Below are 20922 nucleotides of genomic sequence, written 5' to 3' on the forward strand. Positions count from 1 at the left end.
TTCGATAACATTCTAAGAAATGATGAAAGAGGACATTTACTGACATGTTGCCCAGCCCTGTCAAGTACACATGGTGCTCTAAAGAGGCCTTTCAGGGACAGCCAAGGTTGGGACAGGGTGGAGAAGTGAGAGTCAGATTTGGGGTTCTTTCCAGTCCTTTACATGGCCACTTCTTTCATTTTTGGTTTTTTTTTTTGTTAACGTTTCTAAGAATAAAAGGAAGGGTTCTCTGGATGTTATACAGATACACATGTAGATACAGATATATATATAGATATTTAAACCACAGGCCTAGCCTATATAATACTTCTATTTATTCAACAGTATTTCTCAAAGAGAGCACAATAGGAATTGGGGACTAGACTTCTTTCCTGTGTGGGACTGCTGTTCAGTCATGGGTGGTGTGTGTGTGTGTTGCAGTGTGTGTGTGTGTTGCAGTGTGCGTGTTGCAATTAACATGCCCAGTCAAGAATCATTAAAATACTAACATGAGAGCAAAGAGAGCAAAAGAGAGCAGCAACTACAGCTATGAAGTCTTCAAGAAGTAAAAACCTACAACATGGCAATCACTAAGAGACTATATGGACTTGCCAATAAAAATATTTTGTCAATCTAAGCTCCCCACTGCTCCCCCCTTGTATTTTAAAAAAAGGAAACGTTACTACATTGGTTGTTAAGGATATTGCCTGAATCATATACTGCTTTAAGAATGACATCGACCTGACTACATGCCTCTTTTCCTCCCAAAACCAGAGCTACACAGTAACACACACAAACACAAAATTAATACCCGTCAAGGAGAATACAAGACCTTAAATAATGTAACTCGAAAAGACTTCTATATGTATAAATTATGAGAATAGGATATAAATAGAGCACATGAGAAACCTTAAGCTAATTAGAGAAAAAATCTATTTAAAGGCATGACTATGTTCAAGAAAAGGGTAAATTAATTCAGTGATGTAATTAATTACAGAAAAATTTAATTCAGTAATTAATTCAGAAAAATTTATGTCACAGCATTCGAAAACATAATAGTCTTTTCCAAATTATTCATAAGTATGTATATATTTTAAAAGTAGAGCTGAATATTCACACTGTACATTCTTTACTATCCAGAAGACCTTGAGAGAATTCTCTTGAGAAAGTATGTTAGGACAGTATGGACAACTAATGATCATTTGTGCCAGGCATTCTGCTGAACACCTTACATATAATATGATCTTGTTTAATCCCGCTAAGCAAGGCAGGTTAGTCTCTCCAGTTTTCCAAATCAGCAAACTGGGGCACACAGTGTCAGCAAGCTGCCCAGTTACTTACCTACCAAGAGGCAAAGCTTTGCACGGAGTTCTGCCTAAGCTCTTATGCCACTATGCTCTATTACCTGTCTCATAAAAACACCTTAGGGTCAGAATAATATAATAGGTTATGCAACCTTCAGCAAAGTTATCTAAGTTCTGTAACCCAGTTTCCTTACCTATGAAATGATACGATGGTGAACTCTGCTATCAAGCCCAGTCCTAAACTTCTGACAACTATGATCTTCAACACAGTATGTTTCTAAAACTCCTTCCGTAATACTTTACAATGTTATATGGCTCACAAGTCATACAGTTTATCCCTTTAATCAACATTTTTTTCCATGTAACAACTTAACTCTGACTAGACAGATGTCTAGATTTGACTACACACAAAGATATATGTTTGAAACTGCTAGACAATGCTGGAGACTGAGTAGTTCTAACATTAGAGAGCACAGTTCACATTTTTTTCAAGTTTTCAAATGAGAATAGTTTGGTTATAACCTCTCAGATTACATTTAAAGGTAGTTTTTGTTGTTGTTGTTTAAAATCATCTTCCCTGAACATAAAGGGACAACACAAATATAGGAGGAATTGGTATGCTTTTTACTGGGGGGGGGGTAAGGGGTCAGATACTAAATATTTTAGGCTTGCAAGCCATATGTTCTCTGTCTCTACTCAACTCTGCTGCTATAGTGTGCAATCAGCCACAGAAAATACATAAATGAATGGGTTTGGTGGTGATCTAATACAATTTTATATACAAAAACAGGTGGCTATAATTTGCCAACCCTTGTAAAAGGAAAAGTAGTTTTACCCAACTGACACTCCATATATGAGGTTTAATAGAGAAAAAATTTTCCAAAAATATACTTTAATTACTATATGATCATTCTGAGATGATCAATGAAATGTGAAGAAAATTATACAACTTTACTGAAAGATATAAAAGACCTAAATAAATTGGGAGATAAATTGCCTCCACAAATTGAGAGGCTCAGTATTGTAAAGATGTCAGTTTTCTCCAAGTTGTTCTACAGATTAAATTTAATTCCCATCAAAATCCCAATGAGTTCGTTTAACATGGACCTTAACAAGCTGATTCTAAACTTTACACAAAACAGCAAAGACCCAAAAGACTCCTGAAGAAGAAAAAAGTGGGAGTACTCAAGTCAGAACAAATAACTAATAAAACTTTATAACAGAGCCAAGAAACAAATCACGACATACATAAAAATTTACTTTTAACAGAAACGGCATGGATCAGTGGGGAGAGAAATCCAGCTTCAATATTTTTCCACCTTGAAACTATAGGTGATCTAACAGAATATGGGGAAAATTTTTTTTCCCTACATCATAACATGCTTAAAAATTAATTCCAGGTAAATTAAAGATCTTTATATATGAAAGGCAAAACTAAAGAATTTTTAAAGATGATTTAAGACAATATCATGATGACCTTGGGATAGAAAACAAAAAGGTAAGCTACTAGGAAAACCTATTTTTTTAATTTTTATTTTGTAATAAATTTATTTATTTGATTTTATTTTTTATTTTTGGCTGAGTTGGGTCTTCGTTGCTGTGCGTGGGGGCTTTCTCTAGTTGCGACAAGCGGGGGCTACTCTTCGTTGTGGTGTGCAGGTTTCTCATTGCAGTGGCTTCTCTTGTTGCGGAGCACGGGCTCTAGGCATGCGAGCTTCAGTAGCTGTGGCACGTGGGCTCAGCAGTTGTGGCTCGCAGGCGCTAGAGCGCAGGCTCAGTAGTTGTGGCACACAGGGTTAGCCACTCCACAGTACACAATATGATTACACTGATATTAAAGCTTTTTAAATGTGAAAACTAAACAGGATGTGTAGTTTTGTGTGTGTGTGTTTGTATGTGTGTGTGTGTGTGTGTGTGTGTGTGTGAGTGTGGTAAAACTACATAAAAAAGACAAGCCAAACATTTAGAATAATGGTTAGCTCTGAGTGGGCAGGCCAAAGGATGAACATGGAATGTTTCAAACGTAATGGTAATGTTCTTTTTTGAGAGTGGCAAGTACACAGGTGTTTTTTAAAACTGTGATCCGTTTTTATTATTCATATTTAATAAATATTAATATCCACAATTTAACATTTTAAATTAAGTGCTAACTTTCTCATAGCAATCACATTTCCTCTAGAGCAACAAAACAATACATAAGCATTGTTTTATACAATAATAGAGAAAATAAAATTCCAGTTCAAATATTCTGACTAAAGACATGCTTAGTTAGCTCCTTTTCTCTAGATTTCAGGGATAAGATCTTCAAGCATTAAAAAGTATTATACTAGGATTATATTCTCTTGAAGGTAAAATAAAAATGCAGGTTCAAGAAGAAAAATAAAGTATATAACACACTTGACTTTTAACGAAAAGCATATGCATTTATTCTTAAAATGGATAACAGTGAGCACAAATTGGAATTTAGACTTCATAGGATACATTAAGAAAAAGTATTTAAATATGATAAATTAATTTTAAAAGGATAACCAACAAGGACCTATTGTATAGCACAGGGAACTCTGCTCAATATTATGTGGCAGCCTGGATGGGAGGGGAGTCTGGGGGAGAATGAATACATGTGTATATGTATGGCTAAGTCTCATTTGCTGTGCACCTGAAACTACCACAACATTGTTAATCGGCTATACTCCAATATAAACTAAAAAGTTAAAAAAATTTTTTAAATTTAGTTTGTAAATACAAACATAAAAGCAAAAAAATAAATAAACATGAAAGATTTCATGTACTCAGTAACTATTTAAATTTCTAGTGAAAAATTTTATATGTTAACTAAACGTAAAACGAAGTAGGGGACTTCCCTGGTGGTCCAGTGGTTAAAAATCCACCTTCCAATGCAGGGAACGTGGGTTCAATCCCTGGTCAGGGAACTAAGATCCTACATGCTGCAGGGCAACTAACCCCGTGCGCTGCAACTACTGAGCATGCGAGCCACAACTAGAGAGCCAGCAGGCTGCAACTACAGAACCCACGTGCTCTGGAGCTCGCGAGCCACAACTAGAGAGAAGCCCGCATGTCGCAACAAAAGATCCCACATGTTGCAATACAGATGCCACATGCCAAAACTAAGACCCGACACAACCAAAAATAAAATAAATAAATAAATATATATATATATTTTTAAAGTAAGTAGTTCCTAATTTTGCTTTCTTGGACATACATGATCAACAAAGTTTGAAAACCACTGATTTAAAGTATTTGTAATTGCTTTTATTGCAGGGTGGGCATTCTTTAGCTATTGTATTTCCCTTTAAAAGTCATTCTAGGGACTTCCTTGGTGACTCATGGTTAAGAATCCGCCTGCCAATGCAGGGGACACAGGTTCTAGCCCTGGTCTGGGAAGATCCCACATGCCGCGGAGCAGCTAAGCCCATGCACCACAACTACTGAGCCTGTGCCCTAGAGCCCACGAGCCACAACTACTGAGCCCATGCGCCACAACTACTGAAGCCTGCTCGCCTGGAGCCCATGCTCCCCAACAAGAGAAGCCACTGCAATGAGAAAAACGCACACTGCAACGAACAGTGGCCCCCGCTCGCCACAACTAGAGAAAGCCCGCGCGCAGCAACGAAGACCCAACGCAGCCAAATAAATAAATAATTTTTTTTAAAGTCATTCTATTTTCCTAAAAACAAGACAAAGAAATGCTATCAGCTGCCTCATTCCTTATAAGAATTTGTCATTCCAATAAATTATACCCAGGAATCAGGGGGAGAGTGGGTGTGAAAATCACAGAAACATCACACAAGGGAACAACTGTTGCACTGGCACTCTAAATGAGGATTCAGCACTTATTTGTAACCCATACATGGAGACACAAAAAGAATGGTTAAAAATTTTTCTGTAGTCTACACGTCAAGTAAAAAAGTTTATTTCTAACAAAGAAAGGCCAGATTTTAAAAGTTAACATTTCCCTGACTTCCCTGGTGGCACAGCGGTTAAGAACCTGCCTGCCAATGTAGGGGACACGGGTTCGAGCCCTGGTCTGGGAAGATCCCACATGCCGCAAAGCAACTAAGCTCGTGCACCGCAACTACTGAGCCTGCGCTCTACAGCCCGCGTGCCACAACTACTGAGCCCGCAAGCCACAAATACTGAGCCTGTGCGCCTAGAGCCCGTGCTCCACAACAAGAGAAGCCACCGCAATGAGAAGCCCACACACCGCAACGAAGAGTATCCCCTGCTCGCCTCAACTAGAGAAAGCCCACGTGCAGCAATGGAGACCCAACATAGCCAAAAATAAATAAATTTTTAAAAAAAGAAAAGAATGTCTCTATGTATATAACTGGGTCCCTTTGCTGTACAGCAGAGATTGGCACAACACTGTAAATCAACTATACTTCAATTCAAAACAAAACTACAAAAAAACCCCACCATAACTAAATTAAAAAATACAACTAAATATTTACAATATACTGTAAACATTTAAAGAACTTTTATTACTCTAGGAGACAACAGAAAAAACTTACCCAAAAATGAGAAAAAAAATTAAAAAAACATTTAAAAACACCCTTGAAAATACAAAAAGATGTTCAACTTCACTCACAAAAAGAGATACCAAATTAAAATTAACATAGATACCATTTCTCACATATCAGGATTTGCAAAAATTCAAATGCTTGACAACATACACTGTCTTGGTGAGGCTATGAGGGAAGAGGCACTCTGGCTTCACTGTTTACAAGAATTCAAAATGGTGCAGACTCCCATGGTAGAGGCACGAATCTAACAAAACTATGTATTTTCATTTACTCCTCAACACAGCAACTCTAATTCTAGAAATTTACCTTGACCATACACCTTAAAGAAATAAGACAATACATACGGCACAAGGTTATTTATTGCAGCTTTGTCTGTAATTCTAAAATAATGGCAACTATTCACATTTCCAAGTATAATGGAGCACTGTGAAGGTATGACCACCAAGAGTTTCCAGGAAAGATTAAGCAGAAAAGGCAAAGTATAAAAGAGGGAAATAAAAAAATATGCAAACACCTACATATTTTGGCAAAAAGAAACACAGGAAGGATAAGCCAGAAAATAGTAAGTTTATTCTACAAGGAATGGGGAGATGGGAATAGAACGAACTCATGGGGAAGTATACATTTTTTGGAAGCATGCATTTTTTGAAAGCACATTAGAATTCTACATATTCAAAACATAAAACTAGGGAGATCCCTGGTGGTCCAGTGGTAAAGAATCTGACTTACAATGCAGGTGACGTGGGTTTGATCACTGGTCAGGAAACTAAGATCCCACATGTCGCGGGGCAACTAAGCCCGCGTGCCACAACTACTGAGCTCACATGCCTCAACTAGAGCCCGTGTGCTGCAAATTACAGAGTCCATGTGCTCTGGGACCCACACACCACAACTACAGGGCCCACGTGCTGTGGAGCCTGCATGCCACAACTAGAGAAGAGAAAAAACCCGCACGCCACTAGAGAGAAGCCCGCACACCACAACGAAGAGCCTGTGCACCGCAATGATGACCCTGCGTGCGGCAACTAAGACCTGACGCAGGCAAAAATAAATAAGTTAAATAAATAATAAATAAATCTTAAAAAATAAATATATATAAAATTAAACCAGCTTGGATGGGAAGAGGGAGAGGAAACACCAAAACTGAAATCAAACTGAAAGAAATAAACCTAACAATACTTCAAGTAAGTAACAACCGCACTGAAGGGAGGGGAAAAAAGGTTCATCCAGGTAACTCATGAACACACTATTTGCCAATATATAATACACCCTCAGTCTTGGGCAGGGCTAGGGGAGCAGGAGAACCACAAACATATCTTGAACTCTTTTAGTATTTTTGTTTATGATAGTGGCAGGGGCAAAGCAATTCTGAAACTAATTTGAACGTATTCATGAACCAGGTAAATGTGTTGATGCTGGGAGCCAAGATTCTTACTCTCGGAAGAAGAGACATATAAATATGGAGTAGGGGAGGGCAAAAAGGAACACTGTGGGGACAGATTAGAACTGGAGGTATCATTATGGCCTCATTATTTCTAAAATATATATATTATGTGTATATGCACGTATATGTGTACTCAACTACTGTTTGCATTTGAGTTTACAGATACATAATAGCTCTGAATAGAAAGGACCTAGAAGCAAAGATACTTCAGTAGCACTGAGCATACCTGTACCCAGATCGTGGTCTCTAATATCTTTTCCTACTGAAAGAAATGAGAGCTCCTCAGAGAAACAGCTGATTCTAGGCATGAGGAATGGAAGATACTAAATGAACCTGGAACATCCTGCTATGCCCTAAAGGAGGTGCTCAAAAATGACAAGTGCATCACAAGGATGACAAGCCAAGGACTTCCTTGGCAGTCAAGCGGTTAAAACTTCGCCTTCCAATGCAGGGCGTGCGGGTTCGATCCCTGGTCGGGGAGCTAAGATCCCACATGCCTCATGGCCAAAAACACCAAAACATAAAACAGAAGCAATACTGTAACAAATTCAGTAAAGACTTTAAAAATGGTCCACATCAAAAAATCTTAAAAAAAAAACACAAGGATGACAAGCCAGCCTGAAGGGGCTCCCAGTAGCCAAATATGAAACAACTTCAGCACAAAATAATGAAGTAATGAATTACTGACCACTGAAAAATTACAATTCCATGAATTCACACTGACAACAGACAGATAAATACGTAAAAGAGGGAAAAGGAAGGGTTCTTGCTTACAGGAGAACTCTGAAAGCCAACTGGTAAATGTGGAGGGAAGGGCTGGAGTGGAAAAGTATCGCTGTGTAATCATCAAAGAAAAGACTGGTTCAGGCAAGAATTCTAAGTGGATGCTAAACCTGGGTGACGGAGGATTTTGATGAGAAGGAGGATATCTCCATGGTCTAAAGATCTTTCACAAATTGGTTATAAGTTGCAAATGGAGGGGAAAAATAACCATACAGTGGAGCCATCGCAGAACACCTTAACTGGGTGATTAAGATCACCAGTGAGGAGGGACTTCCCTGGTGGTCCAGTGGTTAAGACTCCATGCTCCCAATGTACAGGGCCTGGGTTTGATCCCTGGTCAGGGAACTAAATCCCACATGCCGCAACTAAGAGTTCACACGCCACAACTAAAGATCCCACATGACACAATGAAGATCCCACGTGCTGCAACTAAGACCTGGCACACCCAAATAAATAAATATTTTTTTAAAAAAAAAGATCACCAGTGAGGAGCAGATGGACACAGCATGCCTGCCAATATGATGCCCTGAGAAGGACACATCACTCATGCAGCATTCTAAGTAGACTGCAGGGACTGAATCAACCACAAGGAAAGATCAGAAATTCCAAATGAGAAGTATTCTTCTGAAATTCAAAAACATGGTAAAAGGCAAGGAAACACTGTGGTAATGTTACAGATTAAAGGAAACTAAAGTGACATGACAGAGGAATTCAATACCTGGTATCAGACAGAATTATGTAATAGGAAAAAAATGGGTTTTTTTGTTTTGTTTTGGCTGCGCAGCACGTGGGATCTTAGTTCCCCAATCAGGGATTGAACGTGGCCCCAGCATTGAAAGCGCCAAGTCCTAACCACTGGACTGCCAAGGAATTCCCCAAAAAATGTTATAAAAAACATTTTAATCAAAATGGATTAAAGACTTAAATGTAAGACTGGGTACTATAAAACTCTTAGAGGAAAACATAGGCAGAAAAACTCTCCAATATAAATTGCAACAAGATCTTTTTGGATCCACCTCCTTGAGTAATGAAAGCAAAAACAAAATTAAACAAATGGGACCTAATTAAACTTAAAAACTTTTTCATAGTGAAGGAAACCATAAGCAAAACGAAAAGACAACCCATAGAATGGGAGAAAAAAATCTGCAAGCGAAGTGACCGACAAGGGATTAATCTCCAAAATATACAAACAGCTCATGTAGCTCTATGTCAAAAAAAAAAAGCCCCCCAAATGGGCAGAACATCTAAATAGACATTTCTCCAAAGAAGACATTCAGATGGACAAAAAGCACATGAAAAGATGTTCAACATCACTAATTATCAGAGAAATGCAAATCAAAGCTATAATGAGGCATCACCTCACACGAGTCAGAAAGGCCATCATCAAAAAATCTACAAACAATAAATGCTGGAGAGGATGTGGAGAAAAGGGAACCCTCCTACATGGTGGGTGGGAATGTAAATTGGTACAGCCACTATAGAGAACAGTATGGAGGTTCCTTAAAAAACTAAAAATAGAACTACCATATGATCTAGCAATCCCACTCCTGGCATATATCCAGAGAAAACCATAATTCGAAAAGATATATGTACCCCAATGTTCATTGCAGCACTATTCACAACAGCCAGGACATGGAAGCAATGAAATGTCCATTGACGGAGAAATGGATAAAGAAGATGTGGTACATACATACAATGCAATACTACTCAGCCATAAAAAAGAATGAAATAATGCCATTCACAACAACATGGATGGATCTAGAGATTGTCATACTGAGTGAAGTAAGTCAGAGAGAGAAAGACAAACATATCATATGATATCACTTATATGTGGAATCTAAAAAAATGGTACAAATGAACCTATTTAGAAAATAGAAATAGAGTCACAGATGTAGAAAACAAACTTATGGTTACCAAGGGGAAAGCGGGGGGTACAAATTGGGAGATTGAGATTGACATATACACACTACTATATATAAAACAGAAAACTAATAAGGACCTACTGTATAGCACAGGGAACTTTACTCAATACTCTGTAATGACCTATACGGGAACAGAGTCTAAAAAGAGTAGATATATGTCTATGTATAACTGATTCACTTTGCTGTACAGCAGAAACTAACACAACATTGTAAATCAACAATACTCCAATAAAAATTAATTTAAAAAAAATTACTGGGTCAAGTGGCAACACTGGAATATGGATAGTAGACTAAAATATTGTGTCAATGTTAAATTTAATGAACTTGATTACTGTGCTTATGTATGAGAATTTCTTATTCCTAGTAAACACACACTTACTGGAGTAAAGGCCCATTATATATGCATCTTTATTTCAAATGATTCAGAAAAAACATATTTATAAACAGATACAGACTATAAATGATAAACCAAAATGGGAGTAAAATGTTAACAGGCAAATCTGGATAAAGGGTATACAGGTATGCCATGTACTATTCTTTTTCTTGCAACTTTTCTGTAAGTTTGAAGTTATTTCCAAATAAGAAGTGTCTTTTTTTAAAAAAAAAAAAAAAGACTAATTTTGGTTAATCCCATTTTCCTCATATGGAAATCTAAAGCTCAAAGGCTGTCTTTCTGAAAGTCACACAATTAGAAATAGGTTGAACCAGGTCTAAAATCTAACATTTTGATCCAATTTAAATGCTCCTTACACAATATAAAAGTCAATAAAAATCATGTAAAATCACCCATGGAAAGGAGCAGAGCTCGCTGTAAAAATACTGATTCTGGGACTGGCATGGGAAAATTAGAAAGGAGTCTGGGGGGCTTCCCTGGTGGCGCAGTGGTTAAGAATCTGCCTGCCAATGCAAGGGACACGGGTTCAAGCCCTGGTCCGGGAAGATCCCACATGCTGTGGAGCAACTAAGCCCGTGAACCACAACTACTGAGCCTGCGCTCTAGAGCCCGTGAGCCACAACTGCTGAAGCCTGTGCACCTGGAGCCCGAGGAGAAGCCCACACACTGAAACAAAGAGTAGCCCCCGCTCACCGCAACTAGAGAAAGCCTGAGCGCAGCAACAAAGACCCAACGCAGCCAAAAATAAACAAAAATTAAATAAATAAATTAAAAAAAAAAAAAAAAAAGGAGTTTGGAACATCTTTTTGTCCCAGAAGGTAGGAGGTATGCAAAAATGCATCAAATAATGCCAAAAGGTCACAGGAGGTGGCTTAAAGGCGTTCCCACTGGCCAAATTTAGATAATTCATCAAAATGAAGAATGGTAGTAATGTCACTGCTTTGTGAATGCATAGACCACAGACACACAACAAAGGGAGAAGGGAAAGCTTGTCCCTGCTGCAAAATGACAACTGCAAGCACAGATGGAATGGATAGAACTAGAAAAGCACCAGTAATAACTTAATTCAGTCACAGAAATTATTAATGGATGAGCAAACCTTCAGACACAAATTCAATGAAGAAAAGTATATTTATGTAGTCTCAAAGTATTTCCCTATAAAATATTTTAAATGTCAATGAGAAAAATGGTAATGTTACAGTGGGAAAACCAGGCAGACAGTACCTTCACAAATGATCAAACTATGAGCCATAATGGGAAAAATGGACAATATGAGGCTGCCAATATGACACACTGAGAAGGACACAATATTAGTTATGGAGTACTGCAGCCAAAAATACATAGCGTGAATATAATAAGAAGGAAATACACGAACTAAAATTCAGGGACATTCTAAAACAACAACTGACCTATGTATTTCAAAAATGCCAATATCATAGAAGAAAAAAGAAGGGCTGAAAGTTTCAGATTAAAGTAGACTAAAGAGATGTGACAACTAAATGCAGTGTGTGATCCTGAACTGGATCCTGGATCAGGGGAAAAACTAAGTATAAAGCTTATTATATCAGTGGGACAATTGGTGAAAATGGAGTATGGGCCCTTTATCAGGTAATAAATTATTTCAATAATTAACAACAGGGGGTACTTCCCTGGTGGTGCAGTGGTTAAGACTCTGCGCTCCCAATGCAGGGGGCCTGGTTTCGATACCTGGTCAGGAAACTAGATCCCACACGCATGCCGCTAAGAGTTAGCATTCCACAACTAAGGAGCTCACATGCCGCAACTAAGGAGCCCGCAGGCCACAAATGAGGAGCCCACCTGCTGCAACTAAGGACCCCGAGTGCTGTAACTAAGAAGCCCACGAGCCACAACTAAGACCTGGCGCAACCAAATAAAAATGAATATATAAATTTTTTTTTAAATAATAATTAACAACGGGAATCTGGAATAAGAGTATAAAACAGTACTTTGTTTTGTATTAGTCCTGCACTTTCAAAATTATTTCCACGTTAAAAGTTGAAACCATTATAATAGAAATGATTAGTAAGAGAAGTCTGTATCATAATAAAAGCCACGCAGGCACTGCTTCCAGCCTTCCTAAATGACATCATCAATGATGTCCAACTCCACTCCTAACACTCTCAACTATCTCAAACCACAATCTAACTTTCCTTTGGGGTCTCCTCAAACATCACTGCAGATATATGATCTAAGACCTGGATAATGAGGTCTTCATGACCATAGGTATCTCTTAATAGGATGACAAGAAAGGAAGAATCATCATTCTATCTCTTTAAAACATTGTTGTTGAGAACAGCTAAGAAGGGCTATTAAGTTATGTAAGAATAAATTTTGTTTTAAAAAGGATCTTTCACCTTCCATGGCTTTTCTGGAATTGGTGGATCTTCAATTTCCGCATCAACATCATTACTATGGACCCAAGTATCATAGCTGTAAAGAAAATGAAAAAAGGAAAAACAAATTAGAACCCAAATTCATTCACTAAAAAGACTTTGATCAAGAGGTAAAAATACATTTTAGAAATACTATTAGGATCCAGTAATAGCAAATTATCACATACTTTTATCTCTAACACTCTGACAAGAAAACTCTTCTGCAGAGGTCTACAGTAACCTTCACATCATAAAACCCGAAGTTTAAAAGCCTCAGTCCACAGAATTTCAACATGTTGATCACTCCTCAAAGCATTTCCCTTATTTGTCCTCTAAGACAGTACTATCATCTGGCATTCCTTCTAGTCACAAGCCTCTCTCTTCAGTCTCCACTGCCAGTTTCTCCTCTCCTCCCAAACCTCTTCAACACTGGAAGGCCCCAAGTTTCAGTTTTTGGAACAATCCTCTTACTTATTCATTCTCTTGATGATCATCTCATGCAGTTCTATGCCTTCAAATATATACTGATGACTTGAAATCTCATACCTGCCCTATTCTCTGAATTCTGCACTCATAAATTCAACTGCCAATTCCACATCTCTCATTACATGTCTAATAAAGCTTTCAAACCTAATACTGATACACTCAAAATTCAACATATAATGCCATCCCAACTCCAACAATGTGATCTAGCCAATCATCCTCCTCTCAGGAAATGCCAATTCCACTTTTCCAGTTGTTCTGGCCAAAATCCTTGCAAGATATCCTTGACTTCACTCTCAATTACATCCTACAATCAAACTATCAACAACTTCTACCACTTCCACCTTCAAAATATGTCTAGGATCTATATAACTTCTCACCCTTCCATGTTGACCCAAAGCCCCTGGGAGTCCATTTTTCACACAGCAACCAGAGCAATCCTTTTAAAAACTAAGTCAGTCCACATCACTCACTGTTCAAAACCTGCCAGCTCCCACCGAACTCAGAGTTAAAGTCAAAATCCGTACAGTGGTTTGCCAAGGCTTCATGATCTGGTCCTATGACCTCATCTCCTAGTACTCTCCCCTCACTCATGTTATATTCGACCCACATGGGCTTTAGTGGTATGCTTTGAATATCAGACGGTGGCCACATCATGCCCTTTACATATGCTCCTCATTACCCAGATATCCATCTAGCTCACTCCCTCCTATCTTCGCATGTCTTTGCTCAATGGTTCTCTTATCAGTGAAATCCAACTCACTGATATAAATCACTCCCCTTACTCCACAATTTTGAAATAAGCATAAAATTACCTACCAAATTAAAACTTTATCAATGCTCCTATACTGGCCAATAAATTATTATAAAGCTAAGTGATATCTAAATGAAATATAAGTACAGTAACAAGCATTGGCTTCCTTTAGCCACTTCTCAGAAGTCAGCTGAAAAGCATTTGGAACAAGTATAGCTCAACAGACCTATTAACAGTACTCTGGTAAGTTTTCTAGGAACAACTAAACATGAGCTGGTGAAAAAAAGTTCCTTTGCCAATTAATTAACTACCCAGGTAAAGACTGCAATGGTGAGTAAAACAATTAAAAACCTTATATTCTTTAAGTCTTGACAAGAAAATGTTACAATAAGAAGTGAGGGCACAAAGTATAGTTAAGAAAGTGAACTAACAAGGCCCCTTGAGAAGGCAGGACATGAGCTAGCCATTATAGTTTATTTGATACATAAACAAAAGGCTAGCAAACGAGCTAACATGTCTTATAATGTGTTACTATAAAATTCATTTCAATCCTATACTTTATGTAGTTTGTCATAAATTTGAGTTTCCACCGAAGTGTTTCAAAGGCAAGCTGAGTTCCTGTAATAGTTTCTATGATACTGAAAAGTTTGTTTTAATAGTGCCATGAATACCTAAAGCCTTGAGATAAGAAATGTTCTCTAGAAAGTATTTACTTAAATATTATTAATTAAAAAAAAATGTTAGTTCATGTAAAGTGGTCAATTATGGTTCAAAAAAGGGCTTCCCTGGTGGCGCAGTGGTTGAGAATCTGCCTGCTAATGCAGGGGACATGGGTTCGAGCCCTGGTCTGGGAAGATCCCACATGCCGCGGAGCAACTAGGCCCGTGAGCCACAACTACTGAGCCTGCGCGTCTGGAGCCTGTGCTCCGCAACAAGAGAGGCCGCGATAGTGAGAGGCCCGCGCACCGCGATGAAGAGTGGCCCCCGCTTGCCACAACTAGAGAAAGCCCTCGCACAGAAACGAAGACCCAACACAGCCAAAAAAAAATAAATAAATAAATAATTAAATAAAAAAAAAAAAAAAAGAAACATTGCTGTTTAAGTTTAAAAAAAAAAAAAAAAAGGTTGATAAGCAAGCTGACTTGATTTGGTTCTAATTAAGTCAACCTGTATGAAAACTGTGAATATATTCTTAAAAACTTGAAGATATCTAAAGACATATTTCTTCCTCAAAAAATATATTTATAAGTAAAATAAAGTCACTCAAATAGATTAACTTCAAAACAACACATAACCAGGCATTATATGTCTCCTGATGAAGAACACACACCTATGCAAGTCTTGTTCCTTCCCTAAACTGAAATAGATTCTGATCAACTCCAGAGAATGGAGAAACATGTTCAAATACACCACAGTGATGCCATAAAAAATTCCACACTGTGGTAAACTCTGCAGGACAAACAACCTGGTTTCTTAAGTAATACACTGTAAGGAGGGGTGGGCTTCCCCACAGGGAGAACCTATAAACTGAAAAATACTTAAGAAACATATCAACTAATCACAAGATGTGTTTAAATTCTAATTCCAACAAATATCAATCTTATCAATCAATCAAATATATCATATGACAACAATTACTTGATATTTGACATTAAGGAATTCTGTTAAATTTTTTAGGTTTGACAGTGGTATTGTGCTTTTTTTTTTTTTAAATGAGTCCTTATCTTTCAGAAATACATACTGAAATACTTATTACTGAAATATTGAAATGATATGTTTGGGATTTGCTTCCAATAATATGGTATGGCTAGAAGTGGATGTGGATACAGATGAAAGAAGACTGGTCTGACATGAAAAACCCACAACGGAGAGTCTCTCCACTTGAAAATAGTGAAATGAACACTTAAACAGCTCTACTGTAGGTTTAAGAAGATGAAGTACATGAAAGGTTATCCTTATTCCTAAATGCCCCCTATGCAGGCATAAGTTTAATTAAACAAGAACCACCATTTTCACTGACATTTGTTCTTGTTTATAATATTCTTTATTCACATTTAGATACTAAAACACGGTATGAGTTATGATATATACTTCATTTTAGACATAATTTCATCCGTAATAGAATGGCATAAGTATTTAAAAATCAATAAATAAATAAAATAAAACTAACCAGTCATAAAATACCCGGAAGAAAAATTCATTTCTTAAAGGAAACAAATCTAAATTAGCAGTCTAATACCGTACTGAAGGACTGTTTTGGCAAACACAGCAAACATATCAGTTTAAGATAAATAAAGTCTGTGACTTCATTGAACTCTATAACTTAATAAATAAGAAAGTCAGTAAGAGAATACTCAAAAGAAGGGAGTTCAATGACTAAAACAAATCAACAAAATTGTCCCTATTCAGAAAGCGAAACTATATATAAATAACTCTGGCTTGCACTGACAAAACTCTTTATACCAGATGTAAGGACATATCAACATTACCTGTCTGGGTAAAACCCCCAATGCACTAACACCTGCTTGTCTTTTCTCATCACAGGTCTCAACCACTCTTCTGAAAAGGAAAAAGAAAAAACTTTAGTCAATCTGACAAAACAAATGAATAAACTATTACTTAGACTTAACTTTTACCTAGAGTTTTTGGTTTGCTAGTAAGCTCCTCCCAAAAATCTTTCCTCCTAATTGAATGTTATCTGCCATACTAAGGGGAAGTTTTTCAGCCATGTATTCAGACTTAATAGATTCTAGGCCTATTATCCATCGCTCTTGACAAAACCAACTGTCTACTTTAGTATTTAAAATACTCGCCCCTCCCATCCACCTGCCTATTTGTCTCCAGATCCATCCAAATCAATATCACTATATTCTTTACTGCCTCATTTCCCATACAGAACCTCTCCTCCCTTTTTCTGTGAAGCTTTGCAATTACTATGCATTGTTCAAGGTGTAAGTCATGCTTCATCTCCTTGATGAAAGTTTTACCAACTACTCTTTTTCCTCCAGATCCACTTTCTCTGGTGTCCTATAGCACTTTATAGTGCTACATCAAAGGTTTTAACAGTAATACTATTTTTATTATTCTTTAATGACTTCCTATGTGTTAATATAGTCCTCCCAACAAGAGTGTAAACAATACGATCACATAATGTAGATATTCTGATTTCAAGTTTCCTTACCAAAGATAGGTGCAAATTTATATAATCACATGATTCTTGTTGATTTAATCACAGTTGAATCACATCTCCATTTTAGTACTTAATGATTCCTTTGAGTCTAAATTTAGCTTAGAAAACTTGTTTCTAGTACTAAAAGGGAAATGATGAGGTAAGCCCCTTGAAGCTCACATAATAGCAAAATAGAAAAACTAAGTGAAATCAGCCAAGTAAAATTGGCTTCTCATTGCCAATTTCAACATGAAATAGCCCCACCTTCACTGACTGAAGCCATGAAGCCCACACGCCTATGCCCTTTTTTAAGTATCCAACTGCTCACCTTACTATCTTGAAAGAAATCAGGCCCTGTTCCTTAACCTGATATCCCAAGATGGCCAAGGAATAAGTGAAAAGGCCAGTGGGCCTTTCAGAACTCGCTCTGTATAAATAAAATATACTGAGACTCTCTAGTAAGAGCTGTCTTTTACATAGAATACAAAATCTATCTCAAAGGTTGTGCAGCTTTAGGAGGTAAAGAAAAAAGGATATCTATCCTTTCTACAGCTGACTTTTATAAAGATTGTGACACTGACTGTCTTTGAAAATTTTCCCAGTAGCAGAAATAACTAAAAGTTAGAGATGTGAATTCACACTATTCCCGGAGATGACAATAAGTTACACAGAATCAGTTTAAAAAACCTTAATTTTCAAGTAAAATTTAGTCCAAACTCAGAATATATAAACAGCTCTTGCAACTAACAATAAAAAGACAAATAATCCAACAAAAAATAGGCAAAGGACCTGAATAGACATTTCTCCAAAGAAGATATACAAATGTCCAAAAAGCACACGCAAAGATACTTCGAACTCATTAACAATTAGAGAAATGCAAATCAAAATCACAAAGAGATACTGTCTGACACTCACTAGTAAGGCTAATATTAAAAACCAGGAAATAAAAAGTGTTGATGAGGATGTAGCAAAATTGGTATCTTCATACAATGCTGATGAGACTGTAAAATGGTACAACCACTTTGGGAAACAGGTTGGCAGTATCTCAAAATGTTTAACATAGAGTTGCCAGTATGACTCAGCAATTCATTGTCTAGGTATAAACATAAGAGAATTGGAAACGTAAGTCCACGCAATAACTTGTGCATAAATAAACATAATGGCATTATTATTATAAATAAATGTCCATCAACTTTCCATTGACTAAACAAAAGGTAGTATATTCATACAATGGAATGTTATTTGACCATAAAAGGGAATAACACACAGGAAGTGATGTCAGCAAAGTGACAGATAGGAAGGCTCAGACTTTGTTCCACCAGAGACGACTTAACAATATACCATCCAAAAAGCCTGGAAACCAATTAAGAAGTCGCACTACCCCAGGTAAGCTCAAAGTCGAGAACAGCTGCATTGAAACAGTAAGAAAAGTCATTTCATATCAACCACAATTACAATTCCCCCAAGCCAGCAGAGCTCAGCAGGATCAGGAGGAAAAGCTCAGCTCTCAGCTTCTCCCTTGGGCTGAAAAGAAGAGCGGTTGTGTGTTCAACGTTCCTACTTTTCAGGGGGCTGCCAAGGGACTAGTCTGTCTCACCTGACTTGGAACACTAATGGAACTGGCATATTTTGGATGTGTGGTGGTCACAGAGAAGAAAAAAGAGCTCAGAGGTTTACTGTAGCACCAGAGAACCACAGTGCCACAGATGGCTGGCTCAGCTTGCTGTGATCAGGAGAAAGCACACAGAACCCAACTTCTTCCTTGGTAGGGAAAAATTAGAGGGAATAAATAAATATCCAGTGTTCTGGCTTTTAGGTGGGCTGCCCAAGGGACAGGTTTCTGTCTTAACTAACTCAGAGTGCTGATGGGGAACCAGCATACTCTGGAAGCCTGGGCACCCCAGAGATCAAAGAGGGTTCACTCAGTGGCTTGTTGCAGCAACAGCAAACTTGTGGTACAGCAGCCAGACACTAGAGAGAGCAAGAGATTATAAGTTCCTGAAAGAGGAAACAGCAAACCTCTCTAACTGAGAAATTACATACTCAAGCCCAGAAATTGTTTGAGGGATGCCAGGATCTCAAGCTGAGCTGATTGGTGAAGGTCTTCCCCTGTACAAAGCCAGACCATAAAGACTGGGAGATGTGGCTGTTTTTTCGAACGCACAAAACAAACACAGCAGAAGGGACTTCCGTGGTGGTGCAGTGGTTAAGAATCCGCCTGCCAGGCTTCCCTGGTGGTGCAGTGGTTGAGAATCCGCCTGCCAATGCAGGGGACACGGGTTCGAGCCCTGGTCTGGGAAGATCCCACATGCCACGGAGCAATTGGGCCCATGAGCCACAACTGCTGAGCCTGCGCTCCGCAACGAGAGACCGCGACAGTGAGAGGTCCGCGCACCGCGATGAAGAGTGCCCCCGCTTGCCACAACTAAGAAGGCCCTCGCACAGAAACAAAGACCCAACACAGCCAAAAATAAAATAAATAAATAAATAATTTTAAAAAAAGGAATCCGCCTGCCAATGCAGGGAACATGGGTTCGAGCCCTGGTCCAGGAAGATCCCACATGCCATGGAGCAGTTAAGCCCGTGCACTACAACTATTGAGGCTGCGCTCTAGAGCCCACGAGCCACAACTACTGAGCCCGCATGCCACAAACACTGAAGTTCGTGCACCTAGAGCCGTGCTCCGCAACAAGAGAAGCCACCACAACGAGAAGCCCATGCACCGCAATGAAGACCCAATGCAGCCAACAAACAAATAAATAAATAAACACAGCAGAAAATAACAAGACACAGAAATAGAAAGGGAAAATGGCCCAAAGGAATAAAATGAATCTCAAAAGCCAACCCTAAAAAAACAAAGATCTATGGATTACCTGACAAATTCAAAATAAGCATTTTAAAGAGGCTCAAGGTACTACAAGAGAACACAGTTAAACAACTAAACAAAATTAGGAAAACAATATATGAACAATATTAAGAACATCAACAAAGAGACTGAAACGATAAAAAAGAACCAAACAGAAATTCTGGAGTTGAAGAATATAATATCAAAACTGAAAAATTCTCTAGAGGGGTTCAACATCAGACCTGGCCAATCAGATGAAATAAACAGCAAACACAAACACTGGTCATTTGAAGATACATGTATATGTATAACTGAATCACTTTTCTGTATACCTGAAACTAACACAACATTGTTAATCACCTATACTCCAATATAAAATAAAAATTTTTTAAAACCTGGCCATTTAAAATTATCAAGTCAGATGAACAAAAAGAAAACAGAATTAAGAACAGATAAGAAAACCGAAGGGACTTATCTGTCCATCTAAATAATTTATTTTGAACAAGATTTAGTCTGTTTTCCTCTTCTAAACAGTATGTCAATTTTTAAGAATTCTCTTCACTTATTTTCTTCTCTGAGGAACTACATATTCCTTCTGCTAAAACCAGTAATTCAACCTATGTTCTTAAACCAAGCCCTTTATCCCTACCAGGTCTCAACTCAACTATGTGCTTCAATTTACTTTTGCTCTGCCCAGAAATACACTGTAAAGCCACCACTGAAAGACAAAACCCAAACCGTCTGGTGGGTGCCATCCTCCACTTTCTTTTCCCTGCCATACATCCTGGGAAACCAGCGATATTCCACCAACTCTACAACTTGCTCTCATTTCCAAGTTACTGAAATTTCATTCCCAAATTATTTCCTGACTGACCAAATGCCCTGTCTTAGGCTTCACTTTGATTTCTTTG

At 38.0% G+C, this 20922-nt stretch overlaps 1 protein-coding gene across 5 annotated transcripts in view; it reads right to left on the reverse strand.

Moving 5' to 3' along the window:
• The window catches only part of SMARCC1 (SWI/SNF related, matrix associated, actin dependent regulator of chromatin subfamily c member 1), a 187467-nt gene that overhangs the window by 115048 nt on the left and 51497 nt on the right, over window positions 1-20922 (reverse strand). For all 5 annotated transcript variants that reach the window (XR_005021809.1, XM_036868447.1, XM_036868446.1 and 2 more), the window contains exons 7-8: window positions 16487-16556; window positions 12743-12818 (exon numbers count right to left, since the gene is read on the reverse strand). Coding sequence is in view for 4 of the 5 variants with exons in the window: in XM_036868447.1 (XP_036724342.1) it covers window positions 12743-12818; window positions 16487-16556 (146 nt within the window). In the remaining variant the exon portion in view is untranslated. The remainder of the gene's footprint in view (window positions 1-12742; window positions 12819-16486; window positions 16557-20922) is intronic.

Source organism: Balaenoptera musculus, chromosome 11 (assembly GCF_009873245.2).
Source record: "Balaenoptera musculus isolate JJ_BM4_2016_0621 chromosome 11, mBalMus1.pri.v3, whole genome shotgun sequence".
Taxonomy (NCBI): Eukaryota; Metazoa; Chordata; class Mammalia; order Artiodactyla; family Balaenopteridae; genus Balaenoptera; species Balaenoptera musculus.